The 20063-nt window shown below is 36.6% G+C and overlaps 1 protein-coding gene across 1 annotated transcript in view; it reads left to right on the forward strand.

The window, feature by feature from the left end:
* Positions 1-20063, forward strand: part of SPOCK3 (SPARC (osteonectin), cwcv and kazal like domains proteoglycan 3) — a 160935-nt gene that overhangs the window by 63844 nt on the left and 77028 nt on the right. The window contains exon 4 of the mRNA XM_088132536.1: positions 8669-8783. Coding sequence (XP_087988662.1) covers positions 8669-8783 — 115 coding nt within the window. The remainder of the gene's footprint in view (positions 1-8668; positions 8784-20063) is intronic.

The raw sequence follows: 20063 nt of genomic DNA on the forward strand, positions 1-20063 counted from the left end.
CTTAACTTCTGAAAGCACATGAATATTTAAGCTATAGTCATACCTTTTCTTTAATAACAACAACAGCAACAGCCATACATTATTAGGTCTGTGAAGTAGCTTATTACAAATAGACTCTCAAGCTGGACATAAAAAGCTACACTCTGGGAATTTTTTTCTCTCTTTTATTTTGAACAAGTGAAACAAAGTGGATATAATATTTAAAATGGACCAAACGTTGATGCTAAACTGTAATTATAGAGAAGATTAATGTATAATGTGGCATAACACTCTTTTTTACTGGTAGGATTGTATTCCTTGGAGTCCTGTTGCACATTTACTTGTATATAAAGTATGTTTAGGGTCTAGTCCAATGTAAGCAGCCCTGATAACACATTTGCATCCTAGATACTATGTATGTGAATGCTGCCACGTACATTTATTGGAACTGGGCCCTTAGGCTATATTAAAATATTGTATCCAATGTACTAATGTCTGCCAGATTCAGAAATCAGAGAACATGCCCAATGAGGAAAATTTTGTGCATTCTATAAAATGATCCAAATAAATAAATAAAGCTTTTAATCATGTTAATGCTTATAGTTTCCTTGCTAGAACTCTGGATGAAAATTGATTTATGACAGCAACAATTTCATAAAATTTAAACAGAAAGCAGTGTAGTAAGAGCTGTGTACTTGTATTTTTGTGGGTGATTAATTTATTAAACTGCCGAGAATGATTGCAGCTATTACATCAGTGCCATTTGCATTTTTATGTTAACTATAGAATGCCAATACTGTGGATATAAGTATGTTCCCTGTCTTAAGTCCCCAATTTAATGCTTAAATATTTCCCACTTATTATTTATTAATTCAATTTATATAGCCACCCACCTCACTATGGTGACTCAGGGTGACTAACAGCATTTACAATCAAAATACAAACAATGTAATCAATACATATAACAGCAACCATTAGAGCCTGATATCTCTAACTAACCAAAAAGAAAATCTTGGGGTCACTGTTGATAGTTCAGTGAATATGTCAACTCACTGTGTAGTAGCTGTGAACACTTAAAAATCTATACTAGGGATCATTATAAAATGGATTAAAAGTAAAACTGCCAACAATGTAGTACCCTTACATACTGTAGATCTATGGAACATCTGGAAAATTTAGTTGCTACATTTGAGAAGGGATATAATAGAGATGGAAAAAAATGCAGAAGAAGGCAACTAAAATAAATAGTGAGATCAAGCACCTTCCTTATGAGAAGTGGCTAGATGGTTTGGGGCTCCTCAGTTTAGAAAAAAGGCAGCGAGGGGGAACATGAATGACATGTATAATCATGCATGATATGGTGAAAGTACATGAACTGCATGAAGTTTTTTCCTTTCAAATGCTTAGGAGATTTAGAACAAACCAGAAACAAACAAACAAAAAGCATAGCAACCTATGAAATTCATTATCACAAGACATAGTGATGTCTGCTAACTTGGATGACTTTAAAAGCAGATGGGGTCAATGAATGAACTTATCTATCAAGGACTATAAGTCTTAATGAATAAATGCTCTTCTGGATTGTGGGCAGTCCAAATACCAACTGCAAGGGAACAATGGTGGGGAAAAAAGGGATGTCTCTACTGCAAATGAGCACCTCAGAGTAATCTGCTTGGCGATTGTGGAAAGATTACCAGATCTGGACAAACCACTGGATGACAAAGGACAAAGTTTCACAGCTAGCATTATAAGTTTTATTGGTGAGTAAATAAACTATCACTAAATCATTTACCTCTTTAAGAAAAGTTGCAGCAAAATCAAGCAAGGCTTATGGTGTTTCAAAAACTAACAAAAACACAGTTTGTGAACTAAGGAGTCAGTTTGTCAGAAGTTTATATTTTATTCTTAATTAGGAAGACTTTTAGTCTATATCAGTCTTCCCCATTTATTACCCCCCAGATTTTTTGACCTTTGGCTATGCTGGCTTGGCTTGACAGAGTTGGAATGCCAAACTTTCTCACCCTTGTTATATCCACCCACCCCATTTGGTCCCGCAGAAGGGTCATTTTGCTGACCCTACGAGTCAAGGAATTCCAGCTGGTGGGGTCTAGGAAGAGGGTATTTTCTGCTGTGGCCCCCATCCCGTGGAATATCTTGCCATCTGAGGTACGGGCTGCCCCCACTTTCCTGGCCTTCCGAAAAGGTGTAAAAACATGGCTATGCCAGATGGCCTGGAGGCCTGATGGGGCTCACATTGCTGGAATTGGCTGGTGGGATGATCAATACTGCTCCCCCCATCTTCTTGAATTGTATATTGGGTTTTTATATAAAATTATTACTTGTTATTTTAATTGTGGATGTTTATATTTTTATTGTTTTTATTGTCTTGGATTTTAATTGTAAGCCAACCAGAGTCACCTTCTGGCGGAGATGGGTGGCATATAAATTTAATAATGAATGAATAAATAAAAACTTAACAGGACATTGGGCTGTGCAAACTGTTCTCTACAACCATCTAATATGGATATATTTATTTTGCAAATTACTCACCCAGTCCCTTCAATCTAAGGCAAACAGGCAAAAATATTCTTATTCAGGAGACCTCATGAAATGCAAAGGATTTGAAAGAGGTGCTTTGCAGTGGTTATGCAGCTGTTTGCATAAAAATAATATATTTTCAAATCATTAAATCAGCTGCACAATTTTCAAGATTCACTGCTCCAGCTGTGTCTGCATCTGTGTATGTACACAACTGTTTCACTTAATGAGCTCTACTCTTGTTTCCCGAATATGGACATTCAATAATACAAATATTTCTGAATATAGTTAGAGAGTATAGGCAATAAATAGCCTTGCATTCTAAAGTGAATCTGGGAGCTTGCCTACATAGCCTTATGTTCACTGAGTTCATGTTCTTTCTTCATTAGTTTTTGGAATTTGTATAGGTACAACTTAATACAGTTAAACAGTTTTAAAGGATAACCCCACGTGGAGTACATTACAATGAGTTTCGTTCTATTGAAGAAAAACGAAATGGTAGAGCAGTTATGTAATAACAAACACTTTAAGTTTGGTGTTTGTAATGCTTCTTTTTTGGTTTAGCTTAATACTCTCCATGTAATTATCTTGTAGTAAGCACAAAAGGCATACAAGTTTTGCTTTCTTCAGGTACCATGTCCTGACTCCACTTCTGGGCACCACATTAACAACAAGGATGGCCAGAGCACTAAAAACTAAGCCTATGAAGACAGATTGAAGGAACCGGTTATGTTTAACCTTCAGAAGATTGAAGGGGAAGACGTAACAGAATTAATTATACAAATGACAGTTAATTTGTTTATTATATTCTACCTCTCTACTAAAAGCACATGGTGGTGGGTATAGTTATCTTTCCTGATTTTATTTTCAAACAACAGCCCTATGAGGAATGTTAGCCCAGAACAAAGGATTATTGTATTACAGCGTCAACCTTCAGCTTTGAATGAAGATTTAAATCTGCACCTCCTCAGTCCAAGATGAACAATTTATCTTTCATTTGTTCTTTGATAAACAAATAGATCAGGGTCTGGATGCAGTGTATGTAAGGCAGATTTTCTATAAATAGTACTTCCCATATTCTACTATTCTCTGGAAACTGTCCTGCACAGACTTTTGACTTTAGTTAGACAGCTGCTGGTTTACAACAATTTTAACCAAGTTTATTAGATTGTCTCATCCCTAGCTAAACTATGATCTAGGATTTGGCAATATAGCTTGCATAATCATGTTTTCATTTTCTTTTTATGTATACTTAGGTGGATTTGCATATGAAACCTAGAATTTCTGAATACTTATCGAGATATCATAGCCATCCACTGGTGGTGGTGGTGGTTCTGGTGGTGGTGGTGGTGAGGAAGCGACATGCGTATAATGATGCCAGTTATGTATTTGGGGTATTTTGCATAAAAATGGTATAATTAAATAAGTTGCTTAATTTGCATCATGACACATGCAACATCAGTGCAATCTCATTGTGACTTTTACCAGACACTCAAGCAACACTGTTGAATAATAATTTTGTATGGAGTTTATTTGCCATATACACATAAATTTCTCATCACTCTTAATTTTTTAAAATCACATTTGAGTAAGGGAGGGGAAAAAAAAAAACCCTGGCAACCTAGCATGTTGCAAATGAATTACAAATACAGCATTGATTTAAGTGACCTTAGTTAATAGACTTCAATTTCTGCCTAAAGTATATGCTTTTCTGCATTGCATGAAATCACGTTCCCATATTACATATGTAAAATACATAAAACACATATGTAAAATCCCATTCTATTTTAATGAACATTCTATTTTAAGAGATACCCCTTCCCTCCATTAGTAATTAAAGCCTGAAGATAGGGGTTTGTGATGAGGACTTACTCTATAAGTCTCCAAACTATCTGTATAAATAATATCTCCATGCTCCAAGGGTCGAGAGGCATTCTTGCAAAATAAGGAATGGTGGGTGGCTGCAGGCCAGTTCTTTGTTCTGATCATGATCAGTAAGCTAGCAGACATCCTGGGGACCTAAGAAGTGGCTTCAGAAAGTGGGCAGTTTTTTGGGGTTTTTTTAATGCTGGGTATGGTTGTTTCTTTTGATGTGATCTCTATGTATACTTTTGGGAATGATATATAATGCAGTGGGTTGTTCTAACTGTGTGTTTCTCTGAATACTACCAGTTTGTCTTCTATGAAATTGGTACAGTGGTACCTCGGGATACGAACGCCTCTACTAACGGACGTTTCGGGTTATGACCAGCTTCGGCAGGAAAAATTTACCTCGGGTTATGAACTCGCCTCTAGTTACGAACCGGATCCGCGGCCATTTTCCCTGCTGCCACACGGTCGCGGCTTCCTGTGGGCGAGGTCGCGGTAGCAAGGAGACGTTTGGTGAGGCTTGTGGTGTGTTTTGCGGTGTTTTGCGAAGGTTTTTGCTGTGCGTGTTAGCATGGCTCCAAAGAAAATGCAGAGCAGGCTTGGCGGGAGTAAGGCTCTGAAGAGAAAATTGCCTCGGGTTGCGACCAAATTTGGGTGGAGGGCGGAACGGATTAACCGGATTTACATTGAACCCTATGGGGAAATTTGCCTCGGGTTGCGACCAAATTCGGAGGGCGGAACGGATTAACCGGATTTACATTGAACCCTATGGGAAACTTTACCTCGACTTGAGACCAACTCGAGTTGCAACCAGAGTCACGGAACGGATTAAGTTCGTATCCCGAGGTACCACTGTATTTTGTTTTGCTTTGTGGGGAAAGAGGGAATTGTCATATGGATTTCAGACCTCTGCTACAAAGTCTGTTTCTTGACCAAGTTACTTTTGAGTTTGTTTTCTGTGAAATGAGGGTTTGATTCAGAAAGCAAAGATTCTTTAATTTTAAAACCCCTTCCTGCAAGTTAGTTACTGTAAGCTTTATTACTTTGTGGGGGAGAATTAATATTTGGCAAGGAGGAGAGGATAGTTTAGTACTTAAAACTGAAAATCCAGGTGAAGAACTTGCAGCTGCTACTACAGTACCATCTTAATTTTTTTCTAGGCTGGCTCTAAGCCATATTGTAAGCTTGCTGCTGAAAATACAGTGGAGGTGGCTGAAGCTACTTTGCTTGCCACTTTGATTTTCAGTGCTGGGGTTAAAATTGTGTAAGAAAAAAATAAATTTATCAGTAGTAATGATCTATCCAAAATTAGATTGTTTCACTTCTTCTATGTAAGAACAAGAAAAATATATTTGAATATTGGTTTGAATATTTATTTTAAGATAACAAAAAAGTAGCATGGATTTTTCTTTTTCTTTTGCCAAATGTGCAGATGATACTTAATTACTAATTTATGAATATTCTCTTTTTCAGTATTATGAAAATGTATAATACTGACATGTCCAGAATATTTTGGCTAGAACTGGACGTAGATGATTTCCACTGCAAAATGAGTAATATTTCTATCTAGATTTCATTCTTCCTGTAAATTCTGGATTTGTGAAAAGTAAGACATTAACTATTTTTAATTTTTCACAGTATCCAGAATTTACTTAAATTACCCTGTGCATGGATTCATTAATGCTTCTGTAAAAATAAGGAATGAAAACTTTCAAAGGGGAACTTTGGAACAATTGACTTGGGTGGGATTTCTGTGAATGCGGATTTTGATTCTTGTCACAGCTATTCATATTTTATCTATGCCAACCTTCTCTAACCTATTGACTTTCAGAAGTATTAGACATCAGTTCCCATAATCCTTAGCTAGCCCAGCCAGATACCATGAGTCTTGGAATAAAATCCAAATACCTCTGAAAGACACCAAGTGGGTGGAAGCTAATTTGTGCTATGCCCATTCACAAAATTACATGCTGACCTGTTGTATAGCAAATTGCATGTTTGAAGTACCATTACTCATTGTAAACATCTAATATTTCCCCCTTTCCCCATCTGAATACAATACCTAAAAGTAAGGAATAAATACCAAAAAACATTATTTCCATATGACATTTGAATTCTTTCAGGATGTGAATAATCAAACAGATCTTGCTGATGTGTGGCTATCCATTGTTTATAGAAATGCTGCAACTGTCACATTATTCTCCAGTGGAAAGATGGTTAATAAACTTGCTTAAGCTGGCATAGCAATCTTACATTAAGGCATAAGCTAGCTTTGCAGTATTACTATTAGCTGGTTAGATATGCCTTCTCTCACTCATGTTGAATAGGTTCATATTTTAAAAGAGAGGTAAGCAATCTGATACTGTCTAGTTATTTTGGAGTACAACTAACAAGTACTGATCATGCAGGATGGAGCTCATAAGAATTGCTGTCTAAAACGTATTAAAGGAATCAGGTTACTGATTCCTAGTTTAGACCTTAAGAAGAGTAGAAGTGTCCTGCTGTAACATCTAGCACAGCATCCTGTTTCTAACAATAGTAATCAGAGGCATCTCTGAAGCCTATAAATAGGACATGACAGTAATAGCCCTCAGTTGGTACTGTTTCCCAAGAGCTCATATTATATACAGAGTGTCTTTGAAGTTGAAGAGTTGCAGAAAACTATTTCCACTAGTAATCACAATGTAGACCAGTGAAGAATAAAATGCATCATATATCTGTATAAATTATATCTTCTTGTTGTTTAGCAACTTGATCTTTTAGGCCAACAATAGAAAAATGCATACAAGTGACCAAAACTTGATTTGCTTGACTGTTCCATCTGTGTTATTCCCTTCCCCCTATGCCAGAACCATTATTCAATTTGTCAACAGTTCTGTTTGCAAAAGGTTTTTAAAATATGTAAGTAGAATTCTTTCCACATCAGTAAATGAGAACTGTTAAGCATTAAATGTCTTAAAATGTCATATAATGTTCATGTTGTACATGCTTTTGGAAATTGTTGTTTAACAAGAAAATTAATGTATTAATCAAACATTTAAACTACTTTAAGTTGGAAATTAACACGGCTCAAATCTATATTTGCATAATGGAATAAAACTGAATATTGATTTTTAATATGGTTAGGAAAGAGTGGTAAGAGTTCCTTCTTGCTGAGTTACTTTATGATAGTTCATGCAATTATTTTATATTTTGATTTTGAGATGGCAAAATGTTTACCCACTGATCTGTAATAGTCACAGTTAATTAAAATTCTATCCTTGCATATCAACATAAGTTAAAATTTTCATTAGCAATTTGTCATATGAGTGTTGTACTTATCACATAAAACTATGTTCATATGAAGTTGGGTATAAAGAAAGATCAGCAGCTGGGCTAAAAGCATTGACAGGCTGTTCAGACTGGAAATGTTAACAAGACATTTATTTAGGCTATAACTGAACACACCTTTCACCATGGTTAGGCATGAATCCATCAGTTGGCCCTAAGTGTACCTTTTTGCAAAATTGTAACCTTTACCACAGTACAGATGCTAACATTAATGCACAGGTATGTACATATAAGAACCAAGAATGTAAATAACGTATTTTTCCAAAGAAAGGCTACTCTGAATTTAAGACAACCATTTTGTCAAAGAAGAATGGACAGAAATAAATTAGAATTGTAAACAAAACTCCTGTGCATTGCCCAGTGTCTGCACTTTATTAACTTAGGGATATAGCTCCTGTTGGAGTTTCTATCTCCACTCATCAATGTCTCTGTGTGGCACACCTTTGTGTGTGTGTACACACACACACAATCTGCCAGAAGCCACACTTTAAAAATGGGTTGGGCCAGGATTATATATAATCAATAACTACTAATTAAAAATAACTGCCTGTAAAATGAGGTAATTTATATTTTGATCTCCATAAATTAACCATTAACTAAAAGCAAAACAAAAGCCAGGTTGGAGATGGCAAAGGGGGAAAGGTAGCTGTACTGAGAAGGGAAGGGAAGATGGGGAATAAGGGGAAAAGTAACTGAATAAGGAAGGAGAGAGAGAAAAGCCCTTCAGCAGGGAAGTCCATAGGGAACTCTGTTCCTTTCACCTGAATGTAAGAAGACCACCCAATTCAGTATTAATTGTTAATTGTTTATTGCGGGCAAAGACCTAGTTTTCCTAGCAGATCAATAAAGATACTTCAGTGCCCATTGAGGAACTAATAGGTTACTTATAATTGCTATATGTTTGTAGAAAAGGTGTTTTTTTAAAAAAAATATTCTCTACAATTGTTTTTAGCTTTAGACCCAGCTAAAGATCCATGCTTAAAGATGAAATGTAGTCGTCATAAGATATGCATTGCTCGAGATCAACAAACAGCTGTTTGCATTAGCCACCGGAGACTGACACACAGGTAAATATCTCCATGTTATTGATCAATTATATATATTTATATATATTTGTATTCACTGCTGCATTTCTGCATCATTTCAGAGCTGAAGTAAACAAAAATGTGTGAGATTATATACACATTGTGAACATTCTGTGCATGAAAAAATCCTTCATAGACTTATTGAGTAGGTAACTTAGCCTCAGCAGAGCCTTCAATGTGAGCTGAACTTGATAGAATACATATTCTGCTTATTTTCAATGAGGCTTCTGCTGGAATACAGTAGTTTCTGATGGACTATATCCATTACTGTAAGTTTTTTTAAAAAATTGTATTCGTACTAGTACCAAAGAAATTAAACATTGGTTGTAGCACTTTTTGAGAATTTCTACAAAGCATTTTATACACTGAAATTCATTGGAGAATTAATATTTCTGTTCAGAAGGATGAAATCCTGAAAGCAAAACTCCCCCTTAACTTACTATAATGGTATGTGGGAATGACCTTGGGAGATAGGCCAAAGAGACACAGTCAAGGGAATGGTCAGTTAAAAGTAGCAGGAATGTGGGTGGGGCAAGAGGCTCAGAAGAGACTCTCCCTAGTTTTTGGGCTGTAAAGGGGGATTGGGGAGAGAAGTACTTTCAGATTTGCAAGATTCTGTTAATGTAGCTTTACAATAAAGTAGAATGAACTCATCTGTCAGGTGCTTGCTGTCTGGTCTATCTAGTAAGACTGACACATACTGTACTGATATGTACACACAAATGACAGTCCAGTAATTAATGTGGGCTCTGTGCTCTTATGTCTGTCAATAGTATTTGCAGTGGAATGGCTGACCCCATAGTATGAAAGGTTGAAGGTCTCAAGCCTCCTGTTCTCGAAGTCCTGTAGATCCACACACCTTATCTATGTTTCTTATTTTGGGAAAGTTGCTTGGTAGTTACTACTGCTCTCACCTATCTTACAGAGGTACGTCATCTGGTGTCTTCTGCCTAACCTTGATCTGTGTGAGAGATAACCTTTTCACTACCTATGGTGTCTTTTTGGTGATAAAAGGTAAAAATGAAGAAAAATGAAATAATTTCTGTAATACAACCTACTAGCTATGCAGCACAGAGGCTTGTGACTAGAGGTTTCAGACCTTCCTTCCTCCTTTGGGAGAGAAATCAACCTTGTGAGAGATAATCAAAATTAAACTTTAATAAAAATAAAAATATATTAAAATATCTTCCTTTTACATTTAATAATGAAGAAGATAAATTGCATTATTTAGATTTGAGGAAAAACAGCAATTAAAAAAGAAAAGAATGGAACAGATAATGTAATGCTTAGATTACAAGATGCCACTGGTCTACTACAAATCTTTCTACAAGAGACGGGATAGAGAGTATCAAATTAATATAACGGTTCTTTAAAAAAATCTAAAGGAAAAATATATTCTTGCTTGGTTTAAAGAATGCTAATATTTAATTTCATAAGGGTAACTTAGTTTCACACAGGAAAAAAAAAAAGAGCCAGGATTCCTAGCTAAGACTCAGGCAATAAGTCCTTTCCAAGCTCTCCCAGCATCCCCAGGACCATCCAAGCAAGCCAGGCACTTAGCTGTGCACATGGTGGCTACATTGAAAAGGAAGCTGATGTGCCCACCTCCTTTAGAATTTAACAGAAGGAGCTGTCCTCTGAAACACCTATGGGGAGAACACTGGAGCTCCTGGATGACAGCCAAATGATGGCAAAGAGATACCAAAGCCTTTAAACTCTTTAGTGATGCAAATGTTTGCAGCTCGTATATTCTACAGGTAACCTTGAATTGCAGCCAAAGGAAAGGACAGTCCAGATATATTTTCCTACTGCTTATGCTTGTGAGAGACTGAACTATTTCAGTGAGTAACAGGGAAAGTAGTGTAGTTTTAACCTACCACTATTGTAATGTTTTGGGGAATTTTATACACAGGATTTTTCATGTCCCAAAGTAAAATACTCTCCACAGTGAATTACAATGCAAAATTTAAAATTAGTGATGGTCTGTGAGACTAGAAACAGTATGGATATATTCAAATAAAAACCTCTGCATTTTATGCAGCACTTCAGTGTAAAAGCCTGATTGTGGGGAAGGAAATTCAGTTCCAGAGTATCTGCTTTCCATGCAGAAAATCTTGGCATCTTGGAAAAACCTCGGCCTGCAACTGAAGCTTCTGCTTATCATGATCAAAATACCATGGAATTTTATCTCTGTTTTAGACAGAATCACAGATCACATGATCTAGTACAGACACCTTGTAAGAATCACAGTGATGTTATAGTCACGCCTGTTCTTATATGTATATGTATGTGTAATTGACATACTGTAGCGTACGGTACATTTTTTATAGGGTTTTGCTTATTGTTCAGAGATTGCTATATAAACATAAAGATGCTTGTTTGCTGGTCATTGTGATCTAGCTCCTGAATGAATGGATATCAAAGTATGAATCTTGAATCTGCAAATTATACAGTTAAAGGATTTTTTGTGGTGGGGGGGCAGTAGTTAGATGCTAACATTGTACATAAGTGGCTTTATGATTATTTTTATCCCTTTGTTATTTTATTCAATCGTGGTACACCACCCAGAGTTGCTTTGTGTGAGATAGGCAGCTATATCAATCAATCAATCAATAAAAATATATTTCATGCCACCTATCAAATTATGTCAGTACTTTTACTGTCACTGATAGTATCATTTAAGCATTTAGATAGATTGTATTCTCTTGTTTCTGTTTGACAGATTTTCCTTCTGTAATGCAGCTGCTGCCTTTAAAAACAAAAAAGAAAGAAAAACCATCTCTTTTCAAGTTGAGGAACACATTTTCTTGCCAAATTCTGAAGTTTACGCTATCATTGGTGGCTGATAAGCACAGCTCTCAAAATAGATAGCTTTAATTGAGTGCACCTGCATTGCTGAGGAAAGTGTATCATTTTTTTTAAAAAAATGTTTTTTTTTCTTTGCATCATAGAAATTCTAGCCTCTGTTGATAAATTGCATATTGAATAAGACTTAAACACAATTGATTATGAGGAATCATACTTCCTAATAGACACCTGGGCCATCTTGATTTATTTAAAACACCTCAAATCCCCTTCCCAACAGAGAAATGGATGGAAGCCAGAATAGCTTTTCTGCATGTAAAATATAAAACTGGAAGGCTGATATAAGTCACTTAACTAGTACTCTGTAAAGCATTGCTTGTTGTAATAATATAGAGTATAGGGGCTCTTTGGGGAAATGGTACAGACCACTGACAAGGAGAATGGTGTTATTTTCCCTGTGTTTCTATATTATTCCATTATTTTAAAAGAAAGCTTTATCGTATTTACTTATTACTTAACTTCTAAATTAACTCTTATCATTACATCTGTATTAAAGATTTATGTGTCTACTACTGTGTGTATTATGTGCTATACATCCTAAAGAATCCTTTATATAGCTCATTTCTCCTTTAGCATATAAAAATGCTTGCCTGAGCTATAATGGATTCTTGAGCCACCATTTAGACCCCTTGAAGTTAGTTGGCATCTCTTGCTGTGAACTGCTGCTGAAGTGTTGGTTTTGCACAGTCTTTCAGTCTGTGTTGTGATGAGAAATGGAGAAAGGAAGGTGCTTTGCCACCTGCTGGCTGGCTGTAGGCTGTCAGCGCCTGTCAGCCCTTCAAGGTAGACCAGAAGAGGAAACCAAAGTTATGAAAGCTAATACTACTTTTATTATGAGGTTACTGGAACAGAAACTTGCAAGTCTGGATATACTTCTTCCCTCCCTCCCTTTATCTTCATGAGAACTAGGGAGGGTCAATTCTGAGACCCTTTCTCAAACTATATTTCTGCCATGGACTCAAATTTCTTCTATCTGACCATTGTCTTGGTTGTAGCTTTTCCTCCTGTTCTTCAAGGTTATTGCTTCTGTCCATTACAGCATGTCTGCTGGAGTACAATGGCTGCTGGCTCCACTTCCCCTTTTAGCTTTTCCACTGTTGGTTTGTGGGAATCTACACCTGCTTCTTCTTCACTCTTAGCTGCCCACTGCACTGCACTTCATACTGTTGGCTGTTCCCCTCTCTCATCTGTAACTACTTCTCCTGCTTTCCCTCATAAGACCCTTCCCACCCACCACCCCCTTTCAAGAGCTAATGTGGCCTTCCTTTTGTAATTGGAGCTCCTGGTATGATCCAGTGGTCCTCATGCTGTTTCATGTAATCTGTATAATACATAAATTCGGTTGAATAGGCAAAGTAGGCAACATGGGACCCTTCAGATGTTTTGGTCTGTAACTCCCACAGTTCTTTGCCCATGGCCACACTGGGATCCATAGGGTTAAATCTAATCTGTTTGGAGACCAACAGCTTGCCTATTCCTGAAATAGTGAGAAATGACCGAGGCTGTATTTTTAATAGTGTAGGCAACTTCGTCTTAAGATAAAATTCAGATTATGAGTTGACATATTTGATAGCAAGTCTACTTTAATTTATTTTATTTATACTTTCAAAAGATGACACTTATGTATGATTAAATCAATTTAGCTTTGAATTAACCACTCTATCATTTCAGAAATATATGTCATGCCTTGAACTGCATTTGTCCATGACAGTTCACATGCTAGATACTTGTAAATGCAGACTATGAGATTCTTGTGCAGAGTTGTGTCGTATTTTCATGTCACTCTTGGCAGTGCTACTGGCATATTAGTTTGCATCTGATGAAACATGAGAATTCGTTTGTGGGACATGTCAAAAGTTAAAAGTATTTGGCTGGTTGCATTTTTATTTATTTATTTTTTATTTATTGTGCCTTTGAGTCAGTGTTGATTCCTGGAGACTACCTGGAATTGGAGCTCCTGGTATGATCCAGATTACATCTATATATAGTCCTTGCAGCTTCCTTGGCAAGATTTTCAGAAGTGGTTTGCCATTGCCTTTTTCCTAGGGCTGAGAGAGAGAATGATTGGCTCAAGGTCATCTAGCTGGTTTCATGCCTAAGGCAGGACTAGAATTTACAGTCTCCTAGTTTCTAGCTTGGTGCCATAACCTCTATACCAAACTGCCTCCAATTAAAATGATGATGATAATGATGTTCATTAAGGTTGCATTAAGTACAGACAACGTCAGATGGCCAGATGCTGGAGTTAAACTGAACTATAAGGATAATAGTAAAGCAGAATATTTTCATATACACACACACACACACACACAGACAGACACACACACACACATATATATTACAATTGTAATCTTCACGAAGGAAGCAGTTTGTTTGTTTCTGGGAATTTAATGCATGTAACTTTTTTTTTTCCAAATGGTTTTCATTATTGCATTGAAATATTTACATTAGTTTCAGTATATATAAAGCTTTTAATAATTCTGTATATTGCTGTGCCTTATTTTTTTAATCTTTCATTCATCCAATCATTCAATGGTATACTGCCAAAACAGTAAAGAATCACAGCGATCTACAATGTTAAAATGTCTACAACAAACATAATTAAAATCTGAATTGTAGCCAGGCTATAACAACAACCACAATAATAGCAATAATGAAAAATAAATAATACAATGAAAGTGGAAGAGAAAAATGTAATACAGCAGTTATATTGAAATTAAAATATGGTGACAATCAATTAGTCACAACTAATTCTTCTATAGAAGAGTTTTAACTTAAGCAAATTGTGGAACATTAAAACAGATGGTTTGAGTCTTAATTCCAAGGTCAGACTGGAACAGTGGCTGAGAAATAGTGCCTCCTGGCCTCCATTCCCTTATAACTACAAGAAAACGTATTGTACCATAATAACTTTTTACAGAACTCAGTTCTATTAGCTAATGATTAGCATGGTGGTCATCAACTTATTATGATCCTAGCCCTGCCTTGAAACTTAATAATCCATAACATAATCTACATAGTGTGGCAACCAATTGTGACCACTGTCTGGTTGTATCAGTAAAATAAACAGGGTTGAACTATGCAAGGGTTATAGAATAAACAGAGCAACAAGAGAAGAGGTATAGAAAGAATACACAGCAACCCAGAATAATAAACTAAGAACAAACCCTATGAGCCATAGCAATTGTTAGGAGGGTAATAACCCAACTATTATGGTTCAAATATGCTAAACAGAATGGCAGATGGTAGCTTTCTGGTTGTACAGCAAGAGAAGCCAAATAGGAACAACTGAGCAGTATACACCCAAATACTTTCTCTTTATTGATAAACCAGAATTCTGCTTTTGTCTTTATTCTGTCTAAACTATATATTATCTAAGAAGCAGGTCAATACTTCTAATAAGATGAACCTCAATGTCTTTAATGAGCATTTGTCTATATTCCAACTAAGTCTATATTATAACTAAGAGTTGGATACACTTTGAGGAATATGCAATAGAGGTTTTAAAAAATTTTATTTGTAGACTACTTCAGGGCATCTTGAATCTTTGTAATAGCAAACCTGTGAGCTATAAAACAAAAGGCTAAGTACCATAGCTACAGTATATAACAAAGCTATTGTTTTTGTTCCCTGGTTTTGTTTCCCTACGTAGCATGGGATTGAAAAATATTTTCCAGATATTTAAAGGTCTTGATTTGTTCTATACATGTGTAATTTATTTTCCAGTAATGATTATGGGTAGTGAGCCTTTTAGTGAAGACCATTATTTTTGTCTTGGACTGATTGATTCTTCTGCATAGTATAAGGCAGGGCCTTGGAGGCTTAGCCTTAAGCCTGCTTGTCGTACAGAGAGGAGGGCTGCATCATCAGCTTAAAAAACTGAGACTGATTTGTTTGCCAGTTTATGGCGATGAAATTGTTTGTCAATGTTACAATAGTAGTAGTACTACTACTACTAGTAGTAATAATAATAATAATAATAATAATAATAATAATAATAATAATGGTTCCTGAATACTGAAGAGACCAAACTGGCCTACAAGAAAGACTTGCTGCAAGAAGATCGTCCAGACTGACTACAAACAATGGCGTGACCAAGTAGCAACAATGGTGCATTGGAATATCTAGAAGAAATACTATTTGCCTGCAAGCAAGAACTGGTGGGACCACAAAACAGACAAAGTAATAGAAAGTGAAGAAGTCGAAGTGCTCTGGGGTTTTAGAATTCAGACAAGCACCTGCCACATAACACTCCAGACTTAACAATTGTTGATAAGAAAGACAAAAAAGTCTGGATAGTGGACACTGCAATACCTGGAGATAGCAGAATAGAAGAGGAAGAACTGGAGAAAATCACAAAATACAAAGACCTGAAAATAGAAGTAGAACAAGTGTGGTAAAAGAATGTTTTTAGTATTTATGTACAGGGTTTGTTTTTTATACTTGATTTTTAATGGATTTATTTTATTATTTATGGGGTATTTTTAATTGTTAATGGGGGGTTTGATTTTAACTGTGAGCCACCCAGAGTCACCCGTTGGGGGGAGATGGGCAGCATACATATTTAATAATAAATAAATAAAAGAAAACAAAGATAGTACCAATAGTTATAGGCGCCTTGGGTGCAATCCCAAAACATCTGGAGTACCACTTGAGGACCATCGGCATTGACAAAATCACCATCAGTCAATTGCAAAAGGCAGTTTTAGTTGGAACAGCTTATATCCTGTGACAATACCTTTAACACCACCAAGCAACAACATCAGCATATCCCAGGTCCTTGGGAAGGACTCGATAAGTGGATAAAAATGCCAAATCCAGTCTAAACATCTGGCTGACTGTGCAACCAAAAATAATAATTTATTAAACTTGTTCACTGCCTTACTCTCAACAACCCTGGGTGGCTCACAACAATCAAACAAATCACAATAAAATCAATAAAACATAACTAAAGGATGGCAAGTGTGATGGAGTGAGGGGTCTCACTGTCCCTTGCCAAAAGTCTGGGTGAAGAGCCAGGCCTTCACGGCCCTTGTAAACAACAGCAGTGTGGGCGTCATCTTAGGGGGAACCTTGTTCCAGAGGGCAGGCACTGCTGCAGAGAAAGTGCGATTCTGGGATCCTCCAGACCAACAATCTTTTCAACATGTATTGTCGAAGGCTTTCACGGCCGGCATACAATGGCTGGTGTGGGTCTTCCGGGCTGTGTGGTCGTGTTCTTGAAGTTTTGTTTCCTAACGTTTCGCCAGCACCTAGGAAACATTAGGAAACAAAACTTCAAGAACACGGCCACACAGCCCGGAAGACCCACACCAGCCAATCTTTTCAACAACTTCCCCAAAAAAGAGAGGGTTGGAGTATGGTCAGTATTGTCAAAAACTGTTGGGTTGAAGGGCGGCCTCTTGAGGGGGTACACCACCACCTCTTTCAAGGCAGGAGATACTTTCAGAAAGGCTCACAGCTAAGCCTGGACCCAACCATGGGTCACCCCCTGGCTGCTTTTATGATCCAGGAAGGGCCTGGATCCAGTAAACAGGTGGCCCAGCTCACAGCATTGAGAACCATGTCTACTTCCTCAGGATTGACTGGCTCAAACTCATTCCAGATCACACCCCCAGGCACTTCTGTCTGTTCTGCCCAATCAGAGTCCAAGTCAGAGTGAATCTGAGTTAACTGTAAAAATCTAAAAGATGTGATGCTAGGATGCACTTGCTTTACCTAGATTTGAACAGGGATTGGTGCAGAGAGTCAATCTGAGGCACATCTGACTTCCACAGATAGGGAAGTCTGGGAGTTGAAGTCCACACATCTTAAAGTAACTGAGGTTGAGAAACACTGATTGAAATCTCTTAGTTTGATATAAAGGACACCCTGCAAAGTTTCAACCAAATGTGTGTGTGTGCGTGTACATACATATTCAACGTAGAGAAAAAGATACACACACACATATTTGGGATGCACAAAGCCTTTTGTAGTCAGCATGCTGCATTTCAAGTCGAAAGAACCTATTCTAACTACAAGATGGGCTTTTTACTCAACCTGGAAGTGCTCTGAATTTGAAACATTATGTTTTGATCTCAAAACACTTCCAATATGTTTCAGATTCAAAGCACATCCAGGGTGAATGAAAAAGACTTTTTTTTTTTTTGCTCAAAACAACTGCTTTATGTTTCAGACCGGGTGTTTCATACTGAGAATGAGACTCTGAAAGACCATGAGCACCTAGAGAAAGTAAAGACTACCTATTGTTGAAAAATAATTAAAAGAATCTTACAACTCTAAAGATTATTAGAATAATTTTAGAACTATAAATACAGCTTTACCAAGATGACAATTTCTTAGCTAAAGTGTTGACAAAAAGCATTACCATATTAGGGTACTTTATCTGTGACTATCATAATCCTGCTTGTGTTGAGTATAGTATTTAAAATAATTATTCTGATAGCTTATGCATAGAAATTTGTTTTTGTAAACAAAAATAAAGTTTATTATTTTTGGCACCAAAAATTGTCAGGTTGGTAGGCAGGGGAAAATGGCCTCTTACTCCATCCTCAGTATGTGAAAGTGTTATAGAGTTGGCAGAACAAAAGGAAGACAAATTTTGAAAAAGTTACTTGAGTTTTTTTTCAGCCAAAGGCAGTTTTTGACAACTTGGTAACTTCCAGATGAACTATCTGGAGTCTCAGATTTCTTAGCTATTCAAATGAACAGTATTTTCAGCATTCAGTAACAACTATTTGATCTGTTTCGAAAAAATAAATTATTAATTATTTTCTCCACCTGCTACCCTCTCAGACCAAATGCAACTTGCTTGATTACAGTACACTTTTAAAAACAACTGAAAATCTATTTTAAGAATTCTAGACAATATTTCAACAAGGAATGTTAAACAAGGAAATGGGCACATGGCTAGATAATTCCAAGGGAACATTATCAATATTTTTCATTGAGAGAATTAGAAATCCTATACACTTATTTGTAAGAGATCCTTGCTATAATCTGTGTATAAATAAAGATTAGTGTGTGTGTATCTCCTAATGCTTATTCTTATATTCATATTCATATACATATATACACATTCACACCGATACATACACATACATATACAAATATCTCAGCCTTTCCTGTATGTAGTAAATGTTTGTGAAAATTTCAATTGGTCCTAAGTGCTAGAAAAAATGAGCCGAAATATCTTACTATCTTCCTTTTTCTTTTTACTTGCATTACACAATCATTATTCAGCTAGAATTCTGTTGCTTCTTCCACTAACTCAAGTTTTGTTCTGTTATGTAATACTATGTAAGTAATGTGCACTAGTAAAATCATTAAGATTATTCTATGTTTAAGTCTAGCTATCCTCTTATTCATGTATAAGAAAATATAAGATATATGTAACTGATAATCATTTTATTTGAATGTGTGCATTTTGGGATATGTGTTAGATGATAGATAAGTTGGTGAGTTGAGGATGAATAGAAGAAAGGTAAAGAATGCATATATTTTATTAAAGAGCTTGATTACAAAGTATCATTTAATTAAAGCAATATTTCTGACTAATGTTTGGTTTGGAGGATTCATTTGAAATGCCTGCTTATAAACATGTTAGCCAAATCCAACATGGGAAAATTGGGAACCTCTAGCCCACTGAAGCTTTCGATCCAGTCCATGGGGGTGTTCTCACTAGGAACAGTCTTATTGTCTCATATCCTCCCTTATCCTTGTCTGTTTCTCTCTGCTGCCTTCCCTGCTGAATCAGTGTGGATGAGATATTGCCAGAAGATTGTTCTGGCATTCTGCTTCTTTCTGTACTCCTACTGACTGTTGTGTGTGTTTGTCTTACCGATTGTAAATGCTATGCTTTGGTGGAATGTGTGGTGCTCTTTGACCATCTTTGCTCTTCTTCTGTCATTTTCTAGAGCTCTTTAGGGTTCCTCAGGAAAGATCAAAGCATCTCAGTGCTTTCCAGGGCTCCTCAGAATATGGGGATTGCTTTTTTGGACATGTCTAAAGTTGTTTCCACCTTTGGAGACGTGAGAATATTCATTCTTTCCCTGTTAGATTTCGTAGTGTGATTTTTACCTTGATTCATGCAGTGATGGGTAAAATTTCTCTTCGGAGTGTTTTTCCTCCCTTCATTTCCCCCCTACTTTCAAATAAATAAGGATGTTAGGATTTCCTGCTTTTAGAGGAAGGAAGGAAGGAAGGAAGGAAGGAAGGAAGGAAGGAAGGAAGGAAGGAAGGAGAAGGAGAAGGAGAAGGAGAAGGAGAAGGAGAAGGAGAAGGAGAAGGAGAGAAAGAAAAAGGAAGGGAGGGAGGGAGGGAAAGAAAAGAAAAGAAAGAAAGAAAGAAAGAAAAGAGAAAGAGAGGGAGGGAGGGAGGGAGGGAAAGGAAGGAAGG

The sequence above is a fragment of the Python bivittatus genome, unplaced genomic scaffold (assembly GCF_059951505.1).
Source record: "Python bivittatus isolate LINGU-HERP-01145 unplaced genomic scaffold, Pbiv_v1 ctg000070_np1212, whole genome shotgun sequence".
Lineage (NCBI taxonomy): Eukaryota > Metazoa > Chordata > Lepidosauria > Squamata > Pythonidae > Python > Python bivittatus.